Raw genomic sequence first — 26,332 nt, 5'->3', positions numbered from 1 at the left:
TGCATTCAATAATTAGCTAGTACAAATAGTATATTTCTGAGCAATCCAAAGCAACTGCTTCCAAAGTCAGATGCTTTCTTAACATACTTATGTACAAAATCAGACTTTTTCTTGATGCACAAAAGTCATGTGATCCACTCCAGCACTAAAAGTTTGGTAAAAACATACATACATATTTACTGTACTATAATAGCAACTTTCTAAATTTTGATTGTAATATATATTTTCTGTTCAAAGGCTATTGGATGTTGGCCGTAAGACAGACAAAGCAGATAGTCAAACACTCAGTTTGTGTGCCCAGCATTTACATCGCCTTGGCTCTTTGACTCATGCAGCAGAAATGTACAAGTAAGTTGAACTTTTGTACTCATAGTTTGACTCATTACCCTCAAATTAATTTTGAAAGTCAGGTGTATGTTTGCCATATATGCATATGCATACATGTGTATGAGTGTACATGTGTAGTCATATATGTATATGAATGTATGTGCTTGATCATACACTTCATGTATGCCCTATGTAAAGACAATACATTTTAATATACTGTATTTGTGTTTTTTATAACTTTAGGAAAATGGGAGAGATAGAGAGTGTGATACAATTGTATGTTGAAGTGCAAGATTGGGAAGAAGCATTCATATGGGCAGATAAACATCCAGAGTTTCGTCAGATGGTTTATGTTCCCTATGCAACAACTTTAGCTGAGCAGGATAAGTTCTTGCAAGCTCAGAAAGGTTAGTGACCATTTCATTTGGCAACTACAGGAATTGGGGGAAAAAAAAAGCGAGTTTGTGGTGGGTATAATTCCAGCATAAACCTTAGAGGCTTACAGACAAAATAACATCATCATTTGGGAAACAGGTAAACATCATAATGGCATTTAATAATTTAAGCAAGGAATCTTTTAAGGCAATTTACACAGACTTTCCTGAGTGGATTTTCTCATTCCCTCACAAAGACACAGGAAGCAGGGTATTGTTATGATGATTTCCCTCTCCTCCTCCCTAGTAAGCCCCTTATTTTCCTTTTGTGTAGTTACTTCCTTTCAGGGAGGCACTGTTCAGCCCCTCCAGAAAACCAGCATTGAATGTATTGAAATGCAGCTTTCAGATTGGGCCTCAGTGGCCCCCTGGCTGCTCTTCCTTTCCAGTTGTGTCAATTTTTGTTTTTTTCAGCTTTGGACTGATAGTTTGACAATGTAGGAGATGGGAACTTCCTTTGGTGCTGCCACTTTTCGATGGCCAGCTGTAACTATGGGAGTTCGTTCTAACAGCCGTGTGAATCATTCGCTGCTTCAGTTCTTTTCTCCCTATGGACCTTGCAGATATCTGTGTTGTTTTGCCCATTTTCTGGATCTTTCCTTTGGTGAGGGTGATCATAACAATCCCCATCTCCCTGTGATCTGAGGGGGATCTAGTTCTGCTGCCCGTTAAGCCTGTCAGAATGCCTAAGGCTGATGTGACATACATGTGTGTAGCTACCTCTGTGAGCTAGCTTCCTTCAGGAAGACATAGAGGCCCAATCAGAAAGAAGCATTGCTTTACATTCAATTTTGTTTTTTTTCAGCCTTCCACAAGGCAGGTAGACCAGAAGAGGCATTCAGGGTGTTGGAGCAACTTACAATGAATGCTGTGAATGAAAATCGGTTTGATGATGCTGGGTACTACTTCTGGATGCTGTCCATGCAGTGTCTTGACATAGCTGCTGAGGAGTGAGTATTTTGATTTTACTCTTTGCTGTATTGTTGCTGTTTTTGAGCTGTCATTCTGCTTTTCTGAAAGGTTAATTATCTTGCATGCCAATTAAAAAGGATAATTATCTTGCTTTCTTACTGTCTGTCATGTGTGTGAGGAAAGTATGAACCAGTGGACCCCTGGGTTGGGGAAGGTCCTGCTGCCAGTTGGCACTGAGGTGGAGCTAGCTTGTTTGTGTCGGATTAGGTTAATCGAGAATTACCATTGGTTTTCACTGAACCAATGGTTGGTTTTAAGTGATTAGTTTTCACTGAACCTTTCAATTGTCTGTAATACTTTGTTTATTTTCTGGCTGATTTCTCAATGAAAGTGATCGTGACAATCCTCTGCTCAATGTGCATTCTTTGAGTTGGCCAGGTTCTGGTTTTGGTCTCTGGTAGGCCATACAGGACTCCTATGACTGATTTGACGCAATAGCGGGAAGGTTATCTTGGCAAGCTAGTTTCTGTGAGCCACCGAGGCCCAACAAGAAAATGTGTATCAGTACAGTCAATGCATTTTTTTTTTTACTGCATGAGTACCTATCATTAGAGGCTCTGAATAAATATTTTTATTTAATTTAGTTTGATTTATATACATTAAAACTGCATATTGACTGATTACTAATGCTCTATAAACTCAACATTTATTATTTCATGAGATGAATGACCACTGTTCACCAGCTGTACTTATTTTCTCCTTAATGCATTTATGACAGTTCCATATGAAGGTTATTACCGAGACTTCGTTGCCTGTTCTACCCATTTTCTTTCTTTCAGGGAGGAGGAATATGATGCAATGATGAATAAATTCAAGGACTACCAAAAGAAAGCTTCAATGTATTATGCTTACCATACTATTCAGCGATATATGGTAAGGGTATTGACTGTATTACTTATCCATGTGATTACCTGTATCCATGCGAGGTGATATCAAGCTTTTGAACTCTTGCAGCCATCGAACACCTGCAGTGATTAATCCTCCATTTTCTAATGCTCTTTCAAATGTGCTCTTAAAAGTTGTGACTGGAGTTAGTCTTCTTCTACTTTTGCTCTTTGTTCATTTTGCTTGCTTACCACCCTTACTACAAAAGAGTACTTTCCTACCTGTTCCCCTCATTTTATTTCCCCCTGCTGCGGAATACTACATCTGTCGACCTCATCTATCTCCTTCAGAATCTTATTTGTTGTTCTTATATTTACTGTGGCGCTTCTGTCTTCTAGTGTTGTCAGATTGAGATACCTGAGCCTCTATTCTTAGTCTAGCTTTCTTCACTTGGACTCCAGTCTAGTAGCAAATTTCTGGGTTTTTTAAATCTTTTTGTTCATCATAAGGTTTCATTCCAGGTCTGTGTATTCTAAGAGTACCTTTATATAGGTTGTGTATAGTGCTCTGAATTACTTACTGTTTAAGTTTTTGAAGGTCGTTCATATGTTTGACTTTTGTTTGCACATTGTGCTGGTTATTGTTTGTATGTATCTATCTTCATTGTTAAGTCTGGTGTCCATGACTATGTTCTCCTCTTTCTCTGATTCCTGTTACATTTACTGGATTTGAACCCTAACCTTCAGGTCTTCTCTGTTTTTACCCATCTTATAAGCTTTATATGACTTACAATTATTTTCACTAAGGATACATACATTAACAATGTTCATTAGTTAAATGTTCTCTCACATTGTCACATTGAATATACTGTACTGTATAATAATTATTTTTTTCCAGGATGAACCTTTTACATCCTATATGCCTGAGGCTTTGTTCAACATTTCAAGGTTCTTGGTGCATGAACTAGTGACTACACAACCAACTGGAATCTCCAAGTTGTATCCTTTATTTATATGAAGAAATTTAGATAATTGTATAATTACAGTGTATGCTATCTTCATGTCACATTATTTTGTCACTGTTTTACATAAATAAAATGTTGTATAGGGTGTTAAGCAGAGTGAGACACTACTTTCTGAAGCAGCCGTTCAAATGCCATTTTGTATCCAAAGTCATTGAACTACCAAGACACACTCATATTACTTGGTCGATATGGGGGACACACTCATATTGGGGGAGCCGGTCAGCCGAGCGGACATCACACTGGACTTGTGATCCTGTGGTCCCGGGTTCAATCCTGGGCGCTGGCGAGAAACAGTGGGCAGAGTTTCTTTCACCCTATGCCCCTGTTACCTAGCAGTAAAATAGGTACCTGGGAGTTAGTCAGCTGTCACGGGCCGCTTCCTGGGGGTGGAGGCCTGGTCGAGGACCGGGCCGCAGGGACACTAAAAGCCCCGAAATCATCTCAAGAAGATAGGCTGATGACCAAACCACACGTCAGAAGATGGAGAAACGACGACGTTTCAGTCCCTCCTAGATCATTATCAAGTTGTATTTCTCACATACGACTCGATAATAGTCCAGAACACACCAAAACGTTGTCGTTTTTCCATCTTCTGATGTGTGGTTTGGTCATCAAATCTTCAGCCACATTATTGGGACTCAAACTCTGCATTGCTAGGCTCTTGTGACCTTGCCATGCCTGATAAGAATCATTGCCAGTTGTCTTATCAGGAATAAAGGTAGGACAGGGGACACAGTCATGAGTTTAACTCAAGCCACCACTGATAGGTCAGCCCATATATAATGCACAGCAGGAAATAATACTCTGTGTCCCTAACAAATGCTAATTAGTATGTAATACAAGGATCAGTACATAATTAGTGTTCTGACCTAAAACTATCAGCAGTTCTACCCATTGTTGGTTGGCAAAATCCTACATGTAAAGACAGTGTTAGGGAGGCACTTCGACATTTTCAGCATAGTCTACCCAATCAAGCTTGGGAAAACAGGACAAAAAGTTTGGAAATGGGAGAATCCAAGGGATTATTTCAGAAAGTGTTTTACCACACTTGATACACTATTTCTGAGCTAGGACTCCACTTATGCTACTTCAAGCCACTGCCATATATCAAGACAAAAGATAAAAATAAAAGCATTAGATATAGCACAAACCCAAGTAATAGATAAGAGAGCTGGGCTATCATGGAGTGGAGAAGAATGGGGATCATTTGTTTACATGTGCGAGTCTACCATTGTGGATTGGGTACAAGAGACTGAGGTCCATATCTTGATGATTTGGACAAAAAATTTTGGGAAGAACCAAGCCATGAAAGATCCAGTTAAATTCCATAAACCATAGCTTTAAAAGCAAGTAAAGGCATATGAGAGAAGAAGCCATGAATGTAGCGTATCTCTGAAAGAAAAATGAATGAAAAAACCCTCTGGCCAAGGCATAGAACAACCAATGTAAAATTCTGGAACAGATGCATACTGTTCAAACATGGTCCCAAGGATTGTTGTGCAAGGAATAGAGTTACAGCAAAACTGGCATGAGATGTCCAAAGACACCTGTTTTGCTGCAGGAACTGTCTTGCAGTGGTGGATGCATTGTTTGGAGGGTTTTGGAAGTCTAACAGGGTCCTGGTAGCTCATTATCTGGTCACTGTCCCTAGTTCCCTTGGAGCTTGTGTTGCCCTGGGTAAGGTTTCCCACCCTTGGTTCTCTTCCTCATGAGTCTAATTCCTCGCTCTTCCCCCTGGTAAGTCCCAGTTTCATACTTCTGTGGTTAGTTACCCACAGGGAGCCACCATTCGACCCCTTCAAAAACTAAGCATTGACTGTAATGAAATCTCTCTCTCTCTCTGGTTGGGCCTCAGTGGCTCCCTGGTTCCTGCTTCCATTCCAGGTGCGTCAATTGGTGGTCTTGGGCTCTGGACTGACTGGTGTTGACATGGGAGCTGGCACCTCCTGGTGTGCTGCCACCTTGTGATCACTGGTAACCAGTGAAATTTGAACTAGCTACTTGCAGTCATTTGCTGCTTTATTTCTCTTTTCTTTGTTAACCTTGCAGGTAGCTGTGTTTTGATTACTTTCTGGAGGTTTCCTGTGGTGAGGGTGATTGCTAAGAATCTCCTGTGACTGTAAAGAGGCCAGGTTCTGATTTTGGTCTCCAGTAGACTATTAAGGATTCCTGGGGCTGATGTAACTCATTTATGTAGAAATGTATCTGTTCAGCTATCTACAGGGAGCCATCGAGGCCCAATTAGAAGAGGATATTCATTACATTTAACACTGGTTTTGGGGGTAAGATTGGGTATTTTATGGCCTTTCATTATTTTCATCATGTTGCTTCAGTAATGAGTTGATCTCTCATAACCATGTATTTACCTGCTTTTGAGTGAGCAAATAAAGATGACTGTGGCCTATGCAGGAAGAAAATTTATGGAATATCTGGCATGGTTGTGCCTGTCCAGTATTGATCGGTGCAAAACATTGAGAAGCTACTCAGGTGTGGCTCTAGAAGAGGCTCATTACTCTCAACATTATTTTTCCTTACCGAATCTTCAGCTCTACAATGTACACCCTATCAAAACAAGCAAGGAATCTTGAGGCTTATAAACTAGCCCGTTATGTATTGGACAAGCTGCAAACACTTCGCATACCTCCACGATTTAAGGTAACACAATTTAGGATTTTATTTATGGAAGAGATGTACTGTACATATATGCAAACCATCAAATTTTGTGTATAATGAAATTAAAACCGGAGAGAGGGGGGATGGTGTGGGAGGGTAATATGAATAAGTCTGTATCTGAATACAATGTGTTGACATGTACCACACGATATTAAATGTAATATGAATAAAGACGTCTTTATGAGATTTATATGTTAGCCGTTATAAATCAGAAGAATCATTTTGTTACAGGAAGATGTTGAGGTGGCAGCTCTTAAGATTCGTGCCAAACCTTTCCACGACAACGAGGAACACCAGCCACTCTGTTACCGTTGTTCCACTACCAACCCTCTAGTCAACAATAATGGCAACCAGTGTGTCAACTGCAGTCACCCCTTCGTTTACTCATTTGTGTCATTTGGTATGAAATTGCATCTTGGTAGTAGAGTTCTTTAAGGTGTACTCCCTATACAGTACAGAATGGTGTTAATCGTCTTCAAAGAAATATTCATAAAGGATTTAACAGTATCTAAATCACATTATAGTTCATCATTTAAAGTAAATGTAGAATAGGCACGGAGAACCTCCAGCACATAAACCATCTCTTACTGTTACCATTTTTAATACATTTTATTTCTGTTTTGTCAGACTTTCCTGTGAGGAAAGGCTGGTGGCATTAAAACAACAAAACTGATAGAGAAGAAAGTGATGTGTTATTACTTAAATATAGTTAAAGGATGAGAGCTACACTTGTGGTGTCTCATCTTCCCTGCAATCTTTGTCATGTGATACTTTGAAAATGCCATTGGTTTTGGCATTCACCACCACCTGTGTGAGGAGCATATGCGGTGATTCCAGTTTCAGAATCACTTTTAATTACATACTGAAACACTAAAGAAACTGTTCATGTCTTTTGTGAGATCAAAATTAGAATATGCAGCAGTTGTATAGTGCCCATAACTCGAGAAGCACATCAATAAACTGGAAAATGTACCAAAGACACGCAACTAAATGTCTCCCAGAACTGAAAACATGAGCTGATAGAAGAAGAGAGGTGATACGATCACTATGTACAAAGTAGTAACAGGAATCAACAAAACTGACAAAGAAGAATTTTTGAAAACTGCAAGTTTATGAACAAAAGGACATAGGTTCTAACTAAGGAAACAAAGCTGCCCCCCCCAAAATTAGGACATTCACTTTTGTATCTGTGGTACATTTGGGGCAAAAGAAAATGTGATGGAGGCCAAAACCATAAGTAGTTTCAAAGCATCCTATGACAAAAAGTACTGGCAAGATGGGACACAAGTGTAGTTCTCATCCTGTAACTTCACTTAGGTAATGACACACATACAAACATACAGTTCTGTATATTCATACCATATCTCTGTACAGTATATACTGTTCAATCTCTGATATGTATTTATTTTATATTTTCTAATTCAAAATTACCAGTACAGTTTGATTTAAAAATCTGACAATAAATCTTTGCAACAGAAATTCTGCCACTTGTAGAATTTGTCCTAGAAGAAGGAATCACTGATGAGGAAGCAGTTCGACTCATCCAGCACTCAGGTGGAGGAGGTAGTGCGAGAGATAAGAAAGGCTCAGTGGGAGAAAATGATGATGAGGAGGAAGATAACCATTGGAAGCAAACAGATTCAGGAGGTGCCCAGGCCCTTACCCTGGACACTTCTCCAACACATTCACAGAATGATGACGACCCCTTCACAGCTAATCTTATGAACTTTTATGTACGTAGTGTTACTGTAATGTTTGCAATTTGATTAATGAAAATCTTTTGCTGTCATCTTAATTTGTTTTTAACATGACTGTAATATGTTTTTCACAATGCTGAAGGTACAGTACCAGTGTTGCTACCTATGTGAACTTTAATAAGGAGTGTTGATATGAGCTCCTGGGGCCAGATTCACGCAGCAGCTACACAAGTACTTACGAACATGTACATCTTTCCTCAATCTTTGATGCCTTTGGTTAAATTTATTAAACAGTTTACAAGTAAGAAAACTTGCCAATCAACTGTTGTTATTGGTATAAACAGCCTCCTGGTGCTTTGGAACTCATTAACTGTTTAATAATTGTAAACAAAGCCGCCAAAGATTGAGAAAAGGTGTACACGTTCGTAAGTACTTGCGTAACTGCTTCGTGGATCTGGCCCCTGTTTATTAACAAATATAATAATTATATTAATAATAATGATGCAAGAAGAAATAACTTAAGACTTTATCTTCACTGAACATACAAAGTTTATAGAACAGTAGTAACAGAAGAATTTTTCCACTAGTATTCACAGAATGTTTACAAAAATCATTATCATTTGCAAAAATGATAATGCTTCTTAAATCACAACAAGAACATTAATTACTTAAATATTTTATAGTAATTACATTTATATGTTGGTAGTACAGTACTTCATTTCTCAATATAAATATTATAAGAAAAGGTTAAAGATATATTTTCAGAATTGAACATCTACACATATAGAAGAAAAGGCAATAATAATGTTTTGAAATAAGTGGAGACCATGACAAAAGACCAGTTAAACAGAAGAGAACCGAAGGGGGGAGGATTAGAGGAAGGTATGAATTGGTTAATATGTTAAAAAGCCTGATACAGGTGGAAGGGTTTCATACATGTTCAGATATTGGGGTGAGGTGATGGGGATAAGTTGCTACTGGCATATTGGTCTGTAGATGATGCAGTGTTCTTCGTTAAAATTCAGGACATATTTGAAATGATTGTGAATGAGTTTGATGGCATTTACAAAAGTTGTTCCAAGCAAATGATGTTCTGTTTCCTCTAGAGTTATGGCATTGTTCATTTGAATTAGTGGGAAAGGAATGTTCTGGTTTGGAACATAACATTTAGTCATGCATTTAAATTGTGAATTAAATGTACATACCATATATGGGAGTAGAGAATTGGAATACTGTAAATACTTAATACAATGTCCTCACTTCATTGACCCATTTCAACTCTGGGTATTCGTAATATCTTTTGAATTACAGTATAATAACTGCAAATATGAAAAAAGGTATTCATGGAAAAGATATTTTCATAACTGAAAATATCTTTTGTATATACTGTACAGTAATGATGTAATAAACAACATAAATGACTAATCCAAAGTTGGTTAATCCATAATGTATTTTGCTACAATGCTTGTTGATATTTTGTTTGTTTAGTGACCCGTCATAGTTTAATTTTTAAATTTTTTTCACATCGTTGCCTTCAATGCTTACAGGGAGGGTCCGAGTACCAGCCAGTAACTCTTGGGCAGTCAGCCCTAATGGTTATGGAACCACACGATATAATAATATGCAAGTGGCCAAAACCTCTCAAATTCCAGTACTTCAAAAACATCATGCCTGACATGCCTATTACACACTGCATCCATTGTAACAAGGTAACAATTGTTTTTTATTCTTACTAGTGATTGTGAACTTTGTGCAATGAAAGTGTTTTTTTGTAGCAGATATGAAAGTTGATGGAGCTGTAGGAGTTTAGTGATGTATTGTGGGATGGTGCATAGCCACACATCTGTACATGGAAGTTACTCCATACATAAACTGTAGGAATAGCATCAAAGGATATTAGAGGGCTGGTGATGCTTAAAATGCCCAGTGAATTCGTAATGTGTAATACAACAATTACAATCACAGAAAACTGCAGAAAACCATGGCCTCTCTAAAACTAATTGTAGAAAACTACAATTACAAAAAACTATGGCCTCTCATGGGGTGAACTCATGAAGTCACTGGAGAATTCATGATCAGAGTAGGGAAAACAAGTGGGGCTTGAAAAACATTATTGTTAAACAGATACCAAAGTTTTGGAATTTAGAAGTGGGACTTTCTACAGCCGGTGCCTCGAAGATATTCAACAACATCAGCAAAGGGACGGAGATTCTAATGTGGAAACCTTGTGTGTCTTGTAGTTGTCCGTATTTCTTCATTTACTTATGGATGTCTTCTTGGTGAGGGTGATCATATCACCCTTCTCCTTATGCCTCTGTGAGGGGGGACAGGGGGCAGGTTCTAGCTCTAGTCCTCGAGAGGCCATTCAAGACTCCTAAGGTTGATCTGATTCATCAGTGTGGAGCTATCTCGGCGAACTAGTTTCGGGGAGCCACTGTTTGGCTCCTCTAGAAAGGACAGAAAGTCATCCAAGAAACAGACAAAAACACAAAATACTTCTTTATTTATATGTAAAGAACACATCCAAAGCCTGTGCCATTATCTTAGTATCTTACCTTACCTTAAAAGAAGTACCTTACTTACAAGAAGAGGTACATATACCATATAAGATAAAAAATGAACAAAATCCTAAGAGAACAATATGAATCTATGTTTAGCAATGCAAAGAACACTATGCAAGTAAAAGACTGATAACTTCATGATCTCAGTCCATACAAAATGGCAGATGTTAAATTAAAAAAACAGAAAACAAAAACACACAGCTCTTGAAAAAGAAATATGTAGGCTATATGCCGAAGCACTCGGCTCAAATGTCAGGTTTCTAAAAGTTGTTGTTTACAAAGAAGCACAAAATACCATCAGCACAGGTACTTGGTATAATGTGGAGGAATAAGACTGGCGACATTCTGCAAACCCTTAAAACTACGGACATTGCCCCACTTCACAAGAGAGGTAATAAAACACTGGCATAAAATTACAGACCTGTTGCTCTGACATCACGCGTCATTGAGGTTTTCCTTTTCACTCTTTTTATACCCTTTATACCTTTTTATACCCCTTTTATTTTTCCACATATGTTATCAGTACTGTATGGTTGTTACTGTTTTCCTCATGTTGACATATGACCTTCATTTGTATGTAGACTAATGCAAATTAAATTCATTAATGACACATAAGAAATTAAGAATACAAAATTTATCCAGCAATTCTTTGGTGTTAATCACATGAATCTTTTGCCAATTAAAATGTATTTCTATTTCAGATGTTTCACACAGATGATTATACACTTCAAGTTCTTCAAAAAGGTCATTGCCCCTTTTGCCGAACACCTATTGGAGAAAATTTAGAGAACAATGATTAAAGGTAAATCATTTTCTGTAACGTTTGCTTAAGTAAACACAGTTCATAAGAAATAATTAAACAATTATTTATTTTAATTTTGTTCAAAACTGAAGCATTTAGAGATGTTAATGTGCTTTAATGGTAATACAATGTACTGTTGGTCACAGTAATTTTAAAGTAAACAATCCTGTACTAATATATCTTGAACATATTCTGCATAATTGATGCAGAGTAAACCAGACATTGAATGTAATAAAATGCCTCTTTCTGGGGTGGTGTTTTTCACCACCAAGGATATTACTTGGTGAGGGTGATCATAACACTGCGCTGCTTCCTGAGCCTCTGCAAGGGGGACCAGATTCTGGCTCTGGTACCCAGAAGGCCGTACAGCCTCCTAAGGCTGATGAGAGTCATGTGTGGGGCTTGGTGGCTCCCTGTTGCTAGCTGCACTGCGATAGTTCCATTTAGTCACATCAGCCCTCGAGTCATTAACCCTCGAAGTGTTTTTATTATCATATGTTAATTCATGAGGTAATGTGATTATAATCGTAACCGCATTACTTCATGCCGTTAATGATGATATTTAAACTATTACTGCCTGGGTTTTGTACCAATGATGCTAATATGGATATAGTGGAGTTTACCTTGACTCCTGAAAAACTCCTGATATTGTTTCGTGATTGCTTACTATGCCAATGTAGTAATCATGGTATAAAATTACATTATAATTACATGAAATGTATATAAATTATATTTATATGGTTTCCACAATTCTCTATGGTTGTAATGATGTATACCAGGTCAATCAATCATGATTTGAACATAATACAGGAACTGCAGAAGTCCTATTGGCCCATACAGTGACAGCTAGTAAGACTTCTCTCACTGTAACTTATGTATTAACAATATATTATTATAAATGAGGTAGGGTGCTTTGTTAATTAAACAAAAAAATTAACATTGGTTTACCACAGGATAATAACAGTTGTAATTTATGCTTGAAAGTCACACATCCCCCATACACTTAATACACACCATTTATCTACTAGAAGCAAAATATGGACACAGTGCAAGTATTTCTGATATTTTATCATTTATAATAACATGATTTGCCATTCATATAATGTAAGTTTAGTTTTATCTCTAAATGGCTCAATTTTGTCAGTTTAATATGTAATGCTCTTTTGTGTGTGTGTCCCTGTCTTGAGTCCACACACTTTACTCTTTCCTTTGTCTAGACCACCATACAAACCAAGATGCCTGATACACTTGTAGCCAAGCTGTATTTGAGTTGCGACAATATCTGTTAGTATATTGATTTTGATACCCCATACAAGACTTTAGTTTTAATTCATTTGATTGTGATATATAAATGAAAAGTGATGTACTTGGCACTGCATGCATAGCAAGTTATAGCTGTTGATAGATTGATGCACTGTAATCTTTGCTAATGTCAAGTCTCCTTTATTTCAGGTGACATCACTGAATGGAGTTGCTACATTCCTTACAATATATATATACATACTGTATATATTTATCTATTCTAGTTATAATAAAAAATCTGCATTCCTTTTCTGGAGGGGCTGAGTGGTGGCTAGTTCATTAAGGTAGCTCCACAGATGAGCCACATCAGCCCTAGGAGAGTCTATTGCATACCAGAGACCAGAACCTTGGCTCTCCATCACTGGGGCTCAGGGAGCCGGGGATTGTTACGATCACCCTCACCAAGGAAACATCCAGAAAGTAAGTGAAGCAAGATAGACAACTGTAAGGTTCACAGAGAGAAAAGAAATGAAGCAGAAAACGTACAGCAGTACAGACATCTGTACTGCTTCAGTAGACATGTTGTTTGTTATTCCAGTTTCCTTGGCCTCCTGTTCCAAGGCTCATTTGTCTCAGGATGTCCACAGTGTCATTGAGTCTAATCAGCCTGCTGTCTTCCCTTGTGCCCATGCTGTTTGCATGTCTGAAGCTTTGACAGCAGTGTTTTCCAACATGTCATATGATATTCGTGCTCAGGGATTTTGGAGGTTTAACAGGATCCTGGAAGATCATTACCTGGTCAGTGTTCCTAGTCCATGTCAAGTTTGTATTGTCCTGGGGTCGGGTTTCTTGTCCTTGATTTTTGTCTTCAGTCTCCTCCCTGGAGAGTCCCAGTTTTCCATGGTTAGTTAGCTACTGGGAGCCATCATTTATTCCCTTCAGAGAACCAGCATCTAATGTAATGATATGCATTTTCTGCTTGGGGCCTCATTGACTCGCTGGTTCTTCCTTTTTATTTTGATGTTCATCAATAGGTGGATTTTTCAGTTCCAGACTGAGCTCTGTTGACAGGGAGAGCCAGAGCTCGGGTTATTCTGCCACCTAGTGGTGGCTAGCTGTAACTAATTGTTTTGACTTAACTGCTATCTTCTTGAGGTTATCTTGAGATGATTTCGGGGCTTTTAGTGTCCCCGCGGCCCGGTCCTCGACCAGGCCTCCACCCCCCAGGAAGCAGCCCGTGACAGCTGATTAACACCCAGGTACCTATTTTACTGCTAGGTAACAGGGGCATAGGGTGAAAGAAACTCTGCCCATTGATTGACTGTTCGATCCCGGCGCCTGGGATCGAACCCGGGACCACAGGATCACAACTCCAGCGTGCTGTCCGCTCGGCCGACCGGCTCCCCGGGTGGGTGGATAGTTTGCTGCTTTTTATTCTTTTCTGTCTGTGAACCTTGCAGCTGTATGTTTTGTTTGGCTTACTTTCTGGATATTACCTTGGTGAGGGTGATCATAACAATGCCCTGCTTCCCGAGCCTCTGCGAGGGGGGCCAGATTCTGGCTCTGGTACCCAGGCGGCCATATGACCTCCTTAGGGCTGATGCAAGTCATGTGTGGAGCTACTTCAGCGAGCTAGTTACAGGAAGCCACTGAGGCCCTACCAGAAAGTGGAATTTCATTACATTCAATGCTGGATTTTTAATTATAGCAATTGGATATGCATGCATTAAAGTAGTTGTATGACATTGTCTTAAATGCATTATATTACTTTTAAGATTAAAAATATTTTTGTTATTACAGGATTATGATTATTTGACAATCTCACTGACAAAACAGTTTTTACAATTAACATTGACCTAAACCAAGAAGCGGTTAAAAATGTGGTAGACTGAAATACTGTATTACATACTGATTGTGTAAGCAACCAAATGCCAGTAAAGGGTGTCAAATATTGTATTAATTCTGATAAATATTGATGATTAGAGTTTTGTACAAGGAATGCAATTGAGAAAGTTACATAATTTGTTGTAGTTTTTAATAAACTGAAAGCCCAGAATGGAATATACAGTACACAACTCTGATACAAGGCTAAGAGGAACACTAATACTATACTTGTTGAAAATTACCAAGATTTATATACAATTAAGTGATGTTTAGTGTCTGCTTGTAATTTTTTCTGGGGCTTAGTTGCATTTATTCTAGTCATATTTATTTTGCTGCTGGTTTCTGGAGGGGCTGAACAGTAGCTCCCTGTAGATAGTCACACGGAGATAGCTCCTCACATCTGAGTCACATCACCCCTACGAGTCCTTCATAGCCTACCAGAGACCAGAGGTCAAAACTGTCCCCCATCCCACCGCACAGAGGTGGAGGGAGAAGGGGATCTTTGATCACCCTCACAAAGAAAGAAAACAAAGCCCCAGAAAGAAAACAAAGCAAGTCAAGACAACTGAAAGATTCCCAGAAAATAAATAAATGAAGCAGAAAACAACTCCGAAACAATCCACCTAGTAGTTAGGTCATACTGCTCCCTCCCCCACCTAGTTGATCACTGCCACATGGCAGTACTAAGGGAGCAGCCAGCTCCCCCTACCAACAATCCTCAGTCCTTTCCCTTGATATCTGATGATTCGGACCGCTCCTTGAGTTGCCAGATATTCTCAATAGGTATTGGTCATCCTTTTGACTCTCAAGTGGGAGTTAATTTGCTTGTGCACTGTCCTAATATTTAGTGTTTGCTTTACCTGTGTGTGTTTACAAGCTTTACTTAATCCAATGTGTGGACTTTGGAAATGTCATCTTGAGCTACATGTGCTTAGGGTTTTCCTTCCCTAGGTACTCATTGATGATGCCCCAGGACTGACAAGGTTGCTTCCCTGGTGTGTTTGGGTGTTTGTCCAACAGAGGCTCGCCTACTGTGTAGAATGCCTCACCCTGAGTAGTGCAAGGGTCATTAACTCTTCTGTAAGGCTCTAGGGGGGTCGACATTCTGGAGTTTATTGCCAGAATTATTTGAGAGGTGAGGTATGAGTGTAAGGGGAGAGAATGTAAGGTGAAGTTGTGTATTGGGTGAAACACAGTACACAGAGCTGATGAGGACATGTTAGCTGAATGACCGAGGATCATTTAACGAAAAGGTTGTCCAAAGGATTATAAAAAGGGATGATATGACAGAGGCAGATGACCAGTATTGTGAAAGTGGAAAAGTGGAACAATACATGAAAGGATGAAGGGAATGATCAGTGTTTGAATGAGTGAATGGCTTGTGTAGTGATAGTGCCTCCTGGAAAAATGGAGAAATGTTGCTGTGGTCCCCAGAGAAAGGGGAGGTGGCTTTAGATGAGCATGTATTGTATCAGTTATCTTTGTATGCTTATTTTAAAAAATGGAGGTGCTTTATTTTAATGTCATTGTGGTTTTCCGTCCATCTGCTGCTGCAGCCACCATTACCACTATCATTACTATTGCTTCTATTACTACATCTACTATTATATTACTACTGGTAGTGTCTTGAGTGATTGACCTAGAACATGTCATAACTATATTACAGTTGTATACTCTACTGTATTATTGTATCTCTTAGATGTAGAATGATGAATGAAGATAATATATTTATGAGGTATTCGTGTCTTTGTTTACAATTATTAAACAGTTAATGAGCTCCGAAGCACCAGGAGGCTGTTTATAACAATAACAACAGTTGATTGGGAACTTTTCATGCTTGTAAGCTGTTACAAAAATGTAACCAAAGCTGTCAAAGATTGAGGAAAGAAGTACTTGTTCATAAGTACTTGCGTAACCGCTTCGTGAATCTGGCCCCAGCTGTATAAAACTAAATATTAATTGTTAATGATTGATATGTACATTTACTGGTAACTTGCTTTGTTCTCAATGTTTGGATGCTTACTGTAAGAGTTTATAAAAATGTTTGATATAAAATGTTGCCATGTGTATATAAACTGTATTATAGAATTTTTAATACAGTATCTTGTTTTTTACATCATAAGTGTAGTGCATATTTAACATTGTGCAGTGCATACTTGAAGTAGGAATCATATGGCATTACTCAGCACCGTGGTAAATACAGTAACGTGATGTTTATTAGCTTAAAATATATATATTTTTTTTAAGAATGAATAGACATTGTAAGTATCTTGTGAAGCTGTGCCATAGCTATATACTACCATACCAAATTTTATAACTGCTATGACAAATATAAGTTGATGTAATCTAGTCCATCCAAATGAATTTATTTTACAGCATATTTTGTGAGCATAATATTTTGGTGAAGCACAAATAAAAGCTAATGCATTTTATCAGTTGTTTTTTAACCAAAGAATTAATGTATTTTAAAACAACAGACATAAAATACAAGCTGAAGCCAACTCTATTATTGCCTTCAGTTTAACCCTTAGTGTGGTTATTACATGTTGATTCACAAAGTAATGCAGTTATCACGCATTAATAATGTCTGAAATTATCTAAAATTGTCTGCTTTTTATACCCATGATGCTAATATAAATTTGATACTTGTACAGTATATGGATGTAGTGGAGTGTACCTAGACCCACAAAAAAAATCCTGTTGTCATTTAATGATTGCTTACTATGCAAATTAGGTTATCACGAATGCAACTATGCCAATTTGGCAGTCATGATATAAAATTCCATTACAATCATATGAGTTGTATAATGATTATGTTCATATGATATTCAGAACTGAGTATGGTTGTAATGAAGTATACCAGGTCAACTTATCATCATTTGAACCATTATCATTTGACGCTTGTATCAGGGGCCTGCCGTCATCTTTAGGTAGAGCATTGGTGTTTCCCACTTTTGTTTGAATCCACACGATGCCAATGGTTTTGCCAAGGACCCAGTTTCAATAAATAAATACACAAATGAATGCAAATATTGGGTAAAGCCGTTTGCAATTCGCCACATGAGCGAACCCCCGTCCACCACACCACCTACAGTTCTTCCACCACCGAGCTTTCCTCTTCCCACTTCGAGTGAAGATGGTCCTGTTTCATTTCTGTGCTACTGTGTAGATCACTGGAAAGCTCAATACTCAAAATGTCGTCCTCACATTGCTTAGTAATACATGAATAAAGGTACTGCAGAAGGTATATTAACCTGTATTAGCAACTATTTACACCTAAGAACATGAAAATAAAGGGAACTGTATGTGAAATCATGCTAACATCATGTCTGCCCTCATCTACCCACCTGCCAGTCAGCCACTAATCCACCCACCCCACCTACCAGCCAGTCTCCTTGCCCACCTGCCTCTACTCCCACTCATGCCTGCCAGCCAGTTATCCATCCTGCCACCCTCACAAATATGACTAAAAAGTTACTGATATTTTAATATCTGCGGATTTATCGGAGCCCTGGATTTAACAACCTGGGAACAGCCCAATATAGGTCTTAAATTGAGTGGATAATGTATATTATATATACAGTACTGTGTATTATATTATATATACAGTACTGTGTGTGTAATATATATATATATACAGTATACTGATACTGTTTTAAACGACATGATAGTAAACAGTGTCAAAGGTCTTGATCAAAGATAAACAAATAGTTTCACTTTTTACTATTTTTTCTTATTTCTTTTTCAATTTGTTGTCCTAATTACAAATGGAGTAAGTGCAGAAGATAACAATATTTTCAAACTCGTGCACTTTTTTCTGGACATTTTAACAGACTCTTGACACGAGCTGTCAAGTTGCCGATACCTTTTTTCAGATAAAAAGTGTTTTATCTAAGCAGATAGCCTACAATTTAATTAAGATGGCTTTAGAATCTTATCTATGACGTAAGTCGAACTGATAAGAGAAAGGTAGGTGCGGCAGTGGAAGGTGCTCAGCCAGCCAGCAGAGTCACGGAGTTGGTACCCATCCAGTACCAGAATTAATTTTAGAAGGTTGGTTGTTATTTCTCTGAGATGTTAGCAGCGATGTGTTGGGAAGGAGGGAAGGACCATGTGCAAGACCTAAATTGTTTGTTACTGAGCACAAATTAATGTCAAACTTAGATTATATCTCATGTACCCCTTTATAAGTTAATTTATATTATTTTGGGAGGTAAGGCTGGGGACAGATACTAGAGCCTGTTATGTTATTCAGCATCATTTGCATTGTTAATTAGGGGGGGTATGAGGGGTGGAAGTGTTTGTATAGTTTTCTAAATGTAGTTTTAAGATGATAGTGTGAGCAAGGCATTTCGACTTCCTTAAAGTGCTTGTTATATGACTCTTTGAGATTGGTAACTATTAATTTTGGCATAAACCATCCTCTCAGTTTAACTGTTTCGATCATCTGCAAAAGAACTCTACAAAAGACCAGCATTGAATGTAATGAAATGCACTTTTCTGGGAGAGAGTTGGTGGCTTCCTGAAGCTGTATTTGCTGAGATAACTTCACATACACAGTCACATTACTCTTAAATAGTTCTGTTGGCCAATGGGGACCAGAGCCAGAACCTGCTTCCCTCACAGAGGCACAGAGGGCAGGGGATTGTTATAATCACCCTCACTGGAAAAGCAACCAGAAGCCGGCTTAATATGGAGCTCATGGACCACGATCTGACATACTATACTGTACCTGTATAGGAGGCCTGGTCGACGACCGGGCCGCGGGGACACTAAGCCCCGGAAGTACCTCAAGGTAACCTGGTAGGAGAGGAGGGAGTCAGGAAGCCAAAGGGGCTCACCTAATGGGTTTTTTCATTACATTCAACAATGGTTTTCATGGGAAGCCTCTTGGTCCCCTGAAGCTAACAACAAAGAAAGAAAAACAGAGGACTTTCCAGAGATGAGGAGAGGTGTCAGCCATAAAGTCTTAAAAGAAATAATGGGCCAGGAAGGCTGGCCCAGATGACTAACACAAGCCTGACTGGAATCAGCAAAGGAACCACCTACCCACTGAAGCTGTAAATGCCAAAACTGTGTTAAATTTTAAAATTCAACTGGAAAAGATCATCAGGGCAAATGTGGGGACCTTTGACAAGCTCCCGGCTTCCTGTCCTAGTCACGGTCACTAGTGTTAGTAGCCCTCAGATAAATATATGTATGTACAGTATGTATACAGTATATGTATTTACATTATGTATGTATGTATGGGTTATTCCAGTGCAGATTAAGACTTGTGATGATTCTTAGAAGACTCTCATTTCCTTTTTTGTGTGTGTTGCAGTGTGAGTGAGCAGCTATAGAGATGCAGGGTGTCTCAGGAGCTGCAGCAGTTGTAGTAATGCTGCTTGCTGCCACTACACTTGTCCTGGCCGACTATATCCAGAAAAGCATCCTTTGTGATGATATTGCAGCTATTTGTGAACACAATGGTATTGACAATGTGAGCATATGAGAACCTTCATATTTCAATTGTTGTCAGGTTTCATACAATCTGTTCACTTAATGTTTATTTCATAATAAGTTTGGATACTAAATTTTTCCTCGTCATTTGTTAAATTTGCCTAAAGATGATTAAGTTATCTATTTATCTATTCACTTTACTCCCTCCTGGAAGCTTTTAATTAAGGATTAAACACAAAAGAAGTTTCTCAATCATTCAAACCCTTTCTTTCATATATTGTTTAACTCTTCACGTCCAAAATACAATACTGTTCATCTGTCTCTACTATATAATCCCTTTATTTCATCCTTGTATGCCCTTCTCATCAATAATTCTTAGGCATTCTACTAACATGTCCATACCACTTCAGTGTATTATGCTTCACCTAATCCACATTTCATTTCCTCACCTCTTAGACTGATACCACATCTCTGATGTACAGTACTTCCTTACTGTTATACTATACTCATCCCACATACTTATACCACTTTTTTTTTATCTAAAAACATCATTGAATGTAATGAAATGAATCTTTCTGGTAGGTCCTTGGTGCCTCCTTGGTGCTTGCTATCTGGCAAGCTCCACCCAATTCAATCCATGCCAGGCCATTGAGTCATATATAAGCCTACTGGGAACCAGACACCAAAACCTGATCTCCCCTCTAATGAGGTGCAGGGACTAGGGGGATCCTAGATCACCCTAATCAAGGAAAGGGCACCAGATAAAAGGGGAAGAGTCAGTACTGATGACAGCAAGGTAAACAAACCATCAAAAATGGAATTGAAGCATCAAGAGTCACGAACCGCTATGTGAGTATTGAGCCCAGGAATCAGAGCCCACGTAAGAAGCAAGGCATAAATATGCAGTACAGTATATATATTGTGAAGCAAATATTAAAAATAAAAAAAAAGACAAAAGCAAAAGCACAGGAAAAAAAAAAAACATAGTCCAGGATAGCATGTACTTATCTAAAATTCTGGGACCTGAAAGGCATTGGAGTAGGAAGAGCAGTGCAAAAGCAAACATGTACTACATCCACACCAGGCAAAATGGTGGTATGGTTGGTGGTTCATGGAAGACGGTACATTCCCTGGTGGTGTGCAGTGGAACTAATGATAAAAATGCTTCACCACTGAGTGGTTTGGGTATCTCAGGGCTTCACTGTCCCATTTCATGCAGGTTGTTTACCTTGCTGGCATTTGTTTTGATTCTCCTCCTTTCTGGGAGGCCTTTTCTTGGTTAGGGTGATCTACTATCACCTCATTCCTTATGCCTCTTTACAGGTGGGGGCCAGAAACTCGGCCTCTGGTCCCTAGTAGGTTAATACATGACTCATAAGGCCCTGTGGTAGATTAAATTGAGTGGAACTTGCTAGGCACCAAGCACCATGGAGCCACACAGGATCCCTTCCCAGAAAAGTAAAAAAAAAAAAATACCTGTAACTATAAGCTACCAACATCGTAATCAGTTCCACCACAAATGGTGTAATAATGAAGCCACCACAGGAAGGTAAAAGCTAAGCCTTAGATGCCTTATTAGATAAGATATCCCACACCAAGGTGCTAACGATTCTCACGACAAATCTCTTCTAATACATGTGATGTGTTGCTCTTCCATTAGCATCCTCATTGGCCCTATTGTGTACAATGCAGTATTGCATATAATGTCACCTTAAACTATAAACATTTTTTACAGTAATAAAATCATTTACAGAGCATTGCTTATGTGCAATTCACAATCAAGAGTTAAATGTGTATTGTAATGTGCAAATCTGTTTATAATGTTTACAAATCATAAATCTTTTTAAGAATATACTGTAATATACCAATTTACCGAACAACTTTTATCTGTTCTGGTGTGGTGGCAATTTTAATGGTGTTGCTGTTGATGATGTGTGTGGTGCCTTAGCAAAAAAATGCAACGGAATGTGGTGAAAATCAAGAAAAATTTCTCAATCCTGAAGTATGCAACTGTGGGTCCACATGCATCAGTAACCTAGGTAAGGCAAAACTTGTTACAAATCCAGCAGAATTTAAAAGAATATTATGGTATAATGCAAAGCAGATGGTAAACCCTATTTGATTGTATCGTATTCAGGGACATGATCAAAGAAGTTTACACTGGGATGAACCAATGAGATGAAAGCAAGTGGCATCTCTGGGAGAACCACTACTGTGGTTCTCAAACAAATACGTGCATTCTAGCCCAAAGTGTCAAAGTAGGAGAAAGTATTGTGACATACCAATTTTAGGAAGTCTGGTGTTTAAGCTTCCACATAGCACAAGATATAAGGGTAAAATCAAGTAAAATTAAGGATACTGGTATTTATGAAGCCTTAAAAAAATGCAACATATATGATCCATAAAAAAACCAGCATTAGTATATCGAAATGCACTTATCTGGTTGGGTCTCGGTGGCTTCCTTTAGATAGCTCGCTGAGGTTGCTCCACACACGAGTCACATCAGCCCTATGAATCATTAATGGCCTACCGGAGACCACAACCAGAACCTGGCTCCCTCACAGAGGCTCATTGAGCAGGGTTACAATCACCCTTGCCAAGGAAACTTTGAGAAAGTAATTGAAGCAAAACAAACTACAAGTTTTACAGAGAGCAAAGAAATGAAGCAGCAAATGACTCTGTAGACCATCCATCCAGCAGTTAAGTAAAAACCACTTAGTAACAAGTAGCCACCTGGGCTACTGGCAGCCCTAAATATGGCAGCCTTAAACACATGTAGCTCAAGGCGATAACTGGCTAAAGTTCACATAACAAGTGAGGCTTGTATACACATGCATGTGAGGCAATCATTAAATTTTGAAACTATACACAGTGCAAAAGATGCCCACAGGACCAAGCCCAAAGGACAGCTAACACTTATCTAGAAATTGGAATCTGCAAGCTGGCAATTCCAGGAGTTGTCACAGGCTGGACCGAGCTCTGCTGCCATGAGGAGCCAGGGCTCATTGGAGGTTCCTACCTGGCATTGCCTAGCTGTGATTAATGGTCTTTATCTACTTGATGGGTGGATAAGTTTGTAGAGTCCTTTGCTACTTTAGGTCTTTTCTCCCTGTGAATCTTGCAGTTGTTTATTTGCCTCGCCTACTTTCTGGACGTTTCCTCGGTGAGGGTGATCGTAACAATCGCCTGTTCCCTAAGCCTCTGTGAGTGGGCCAGGTTCTCGCTCTAGTCTACGGTAGGCCATTAAAGACTCCTAAGACTGACCTATCTCATGTGTGGAACTACCTCAGCAAGCTAGCTACAGGGAGCCACTGTTTAGCCTCTCCAGAAATTATTCATATATACTTTCATGGAAGATATACAGTTATTAGTAGTGGTATGGTTGAAAACATGCAGTAAATGGTTTGATGGCAAGTTCTAAAACAATTTCCACAACATTCTGAAGTTTGAAATAACTTCAAACATTTCAAAATCTGAAGAGAACAATGTAAATTTTTGATTGTGAGTTTCTGTATTAACATATTTAGTTTACAAATAGTACATAAAACGATCTGTGCAATAATAGAGATCACCTGTAGCTACAGAGATAGTCATAATTGGCTAATTAATAAGTCTGTATAGTGTGTAAATTTTAAGATATATTAATGTACAAGGACAGGAAAATGGCACAGTACAAAACATGTACAGTAATGAAGAATATGGGTAAATGCTAATGAGAAATGTACATGTACAAATAAATTGTGAGAAGAAACATTTTTAAGATGTTTTATTTTATTTTATCTTCATTTATCTTTAATTTATTTTCTCCTATGAAGCCTAATTTTCTATTGGGTGATATTAGGTGCTCCAACAACCAAAGTTAATGTGGCTTGTGAAGACCTTTTTCTGGAAATGGATAGCCCTCGGTGTTCCATTTTGTGTGTAAGTAACGTATCCCCCTTGAATAATATTGTATATCAAATTCTGACATCAAAACCCCCCAATAGATAAAATATGATGTACAGTACTGTAAATCATAGCGGCTCATAAACTTTCGTGCTTTCTATGCGTAGATAACTCTGTTAGGTTAGGGTAGTTAGAACACCATTTCTATCCATTGTGGTCTCTCAAGAGGACAGGCTGGTGTACCACTTACTGTCCCTGCTGGGCCACAGAACCCCTCTCGTATTAATGAATTCCTGATGGAAAGTCAACACAAGAATGCAAAGCTAACCAAGGTTGGATGAATGTTGTATTCATACAGCACTATTAATCTTGCTATAATGCAAGATATATTACTGTATCAATAAGTTTTGATACTGTGTGAATATATCTTAAAAGATTAACTTATTTACTTCAGATGCTCCAAAATTTGCACACTGAATGTTGAAACAGTATATGATCAGGTTAAATTTTATTTAAAGAAAATGACTCAGTCCTATTCATTATGGCTTCTTTGTACACAAAATATTTGTCTATGACTCATCTATACATGAACTTAGGCCCTTCTATTTCCTGAGACCAAAAACTGGCAATATTTGTTTGTGTCAGGGGAGGGCGAGTTTTGCTACACATCATTCGCAACAAAGTACCCGACGGAGTTGTGTGGTCCCGGCCTCGAGTGTATTATCAGTGACCCCAACAATCCAGACTTAGCTGTCTGTACCAGAAGTCAGTGCTCATTAAATGTTCATCATTAGTATTAAACTTTGTGCAGTTTTAAAGAAGTAACTAACTCGGACAATGCCAACTTTACATTCTAACATTTCTGCCATCTTTCTGCTAGTTAAAAGGTCTAGGCATCATAGAATTTTGGCTTAATCAATAGTTTGATATTCAATACTGTACTACTTTTTCTGTTGCAGAATATAAATGTTAAACTGCACCCAAAAATTGAATATACAGATGTATGGCATATCTTAAATTGTAGTAATGTGCTCTTGCCTTTCTAATAATGTATAACGTCTGATATTAACAACTGCAAGTATGATTTGTGTTATATATAAACAATAAGAAACAAGAGCATAAGGTGTGTGTGTGTGTGTGTGCCCATAGATCCAGCGAGGCAGTGCATCAACGAGACTTTGCAGTATGAGGATGACCAGGCGGCAGGCACCCTGGGCCCAGGACAATATAAGCCTAACTGTGACCAGTATGGAAAATACACTCCCAGACAGTGCACACCTGGTGGCACGTAGGTGTACTATTTACACATGGTTACTGAAAAACTTTTATTGTTAAATTACCATTTCAGTTTAACAAATACTGCTTTACATTATGTTTTTATTTGCTATATAATTAGGCATAGTTTTACCAGAAACATATCTTTTACTTTAGTCCAAAACTTGTATTGACAGTAACATTATTACTTGTTATGTTACATATAAACTTCATTATGTCAATATATTATTCCTTAAATGTTATAAATCCTCTTGTCTCAAACTATAATTACGATACATAAAATATTTTTGTCTTAAGAATTTTTGGTTTAATTCCTCTCTACTCCTGTCCCATCTCCCACTTTACTGACTATATTTTCATTGATCTTTAACTCAGCCTACTATCTTTTATTTATAATAACCATTTTAATATTTATATAAAACACAAAGACCATTCTTGCTGGACACACCACACAACCCAGCCAAGGTAAGCCCTATTTTAGTGTAATGCTGGTTTGTAACACACACTGATGATACTCTTTCTATGGCAGGTGTTACTGCGTGAACATAAAGGGCGAGAGACTGCCTGGGGAGGGATCCATATTCAAGCAAAATAATATTAGCTGTGGTGAGTTAAAAGCTCCTACCCCAGAGACATTAAATTTTATTTTACAGTATGTAAAGGTGTCTGTCATTGATATAAACACATACATACACTAGACTGATCATTAGTCTAACCCTATCTAACTTACAGTATCTATGCATGGTAGTTTAACTGTTGCAACTTCCTCAAGCTCATCACCACCCAGCAAACATCAGCTATCATAACTATAACATTCTGTATTCAGACAACACACAGCCCCTCTGTTTAAATCTCTATATACACAGCAGAGCAAATTACATGGAATGAGTGGTAGACAAGCAAAAAGACACGGATGGACACTGAACACCCAAATGAGCAACGGATACATTAAAAAAAAAAAAAATAGAACATTTTCAGTATCAGAGTGATAACCAAATGAGATGCCATAAGAAGGGGAAGAGGCAAAGGTAGATTCTATACACAGTTTCAAATGTAAATACTACAATATAATAGAACCCAATAAGCTCAGGTGCCGGTAGATGCAAGACCAAAGTGCCAAAGTTTCCCTCCCAGCAGGCACAATTATTGAAGTACAATTAGGTAAGAACAGTATACTGTATACAGAAGCATGATTAGTGTTAAACAAGATGCTCAATTCAAAATAAATTTAGCGGTAATTATATGAACACCCAGTGAGACAGACTATCTTGGTTCAATTCCTTTATGGG

The 26,332-nt window shown here is 38.3% G+C and overlaps 2 protein-coding genes across 2 annotated transcripts in view; both read left to right on the top strand.

Annotated features, from left to right (window-relative positions):
* The window catches only part of Oseg1 (intraflagellar transport protein Oseg1), a 46,354-nt gene extending 29,481 nt beyond the window's left edge, over positions 1-16,873 (top strand). The window contains exons 19-29 of the mRNA XM_045725320.2: positions 238-348; positions 571-734; positions 1,567-1,711; positions 2,513-2,606; positions 3,456-3,556; positions 6,129-6,237; positions 6,487-6,655; positions 7,732-7,988; positions 9,500-9,661; positions 11,215-11,315; positions 12,768-16,873. Of these exons, the coding sequence (XP_045581276.1) occupies positions 238-348; positions 571-734; positions 1,567-1,711; positions 2,513-2,606; positions 3,456-3,556; positions 6,129-6,237; positions 6,487-6,655; positions 7,732-7,988; positions 9,500-9,661; positions 11,215-11,313 (1,411 nt within the window). The 3' untranslated portion in view covers positions 11,314-11,315; positions 12,768-16,873. The remainder of the gene's footprint in view (positions 1-237; positions 349-570; positions 735-1,566; positions 1,712-2,512; positions 2,607-3,455; positions 3,557-6,128; positions 6,238-6,486; positions 6,656-7,731; positions 7,989-9,499; positions 9,662-11,214; positions 11,316-12,767) is intronic.
* A 1,501-nt stretch (positions 16,874-18,374) lies between these two features.
* LOC123745045 (uncharacterized) overlaps positions 18,375-26,332 on the top strand; it is a 19,882-nt gene continuing 11,924 nt past the window's right edge. Inside the window, exons 1-6 of the mRNA XM_045725321.2 lie at positions 18,375-18,494; positions 19,765-19,923; positions 21,832-21,922; positions 24,414-24,533; positions 24,918-25,056; positions 25,573-25,649. Of these exons, the coding sequence (XP_045581277.2) occupies positions 19,786-19,923; positions 21,832-21,922; positions 24,414-24,533; positions 24,918-25,056; positions 25,573-25,649 (565 nt within the window). The 5' untranslated portion in view covers positions 18,375-18,494; positions 19,765-19,785. The remainder of the gene's footprint in view (positions 18,495-19,764; positions 19,924-21,831; positions 21,923-24,413; positions 24,534-24,917; positions 25,057-25,572; positions 25,650-26,332) is intronic.

The sequence above is a fragment of the Procambarus clarkii genome, chromosome 57 (genome assembly GCF_040958095.1).
Source record: "Procambarus clarkii isolate CNS0578487 chromosome 57, FALCON_Pclarkii_2.0, whole genome shotgun sequence".
Taxonomy (NCBI): Eukaryota; Metazoa; Arthropoda; class Malacostraca; order Decapoda; family Cambaridae; genus Procambarus; species Procambarus clarkii.
The sequence above is the reverse complement of the archived record's forward strand: the minus strand, read 5'-3'. Positions and strand labels throughout refer to the sequence as shown.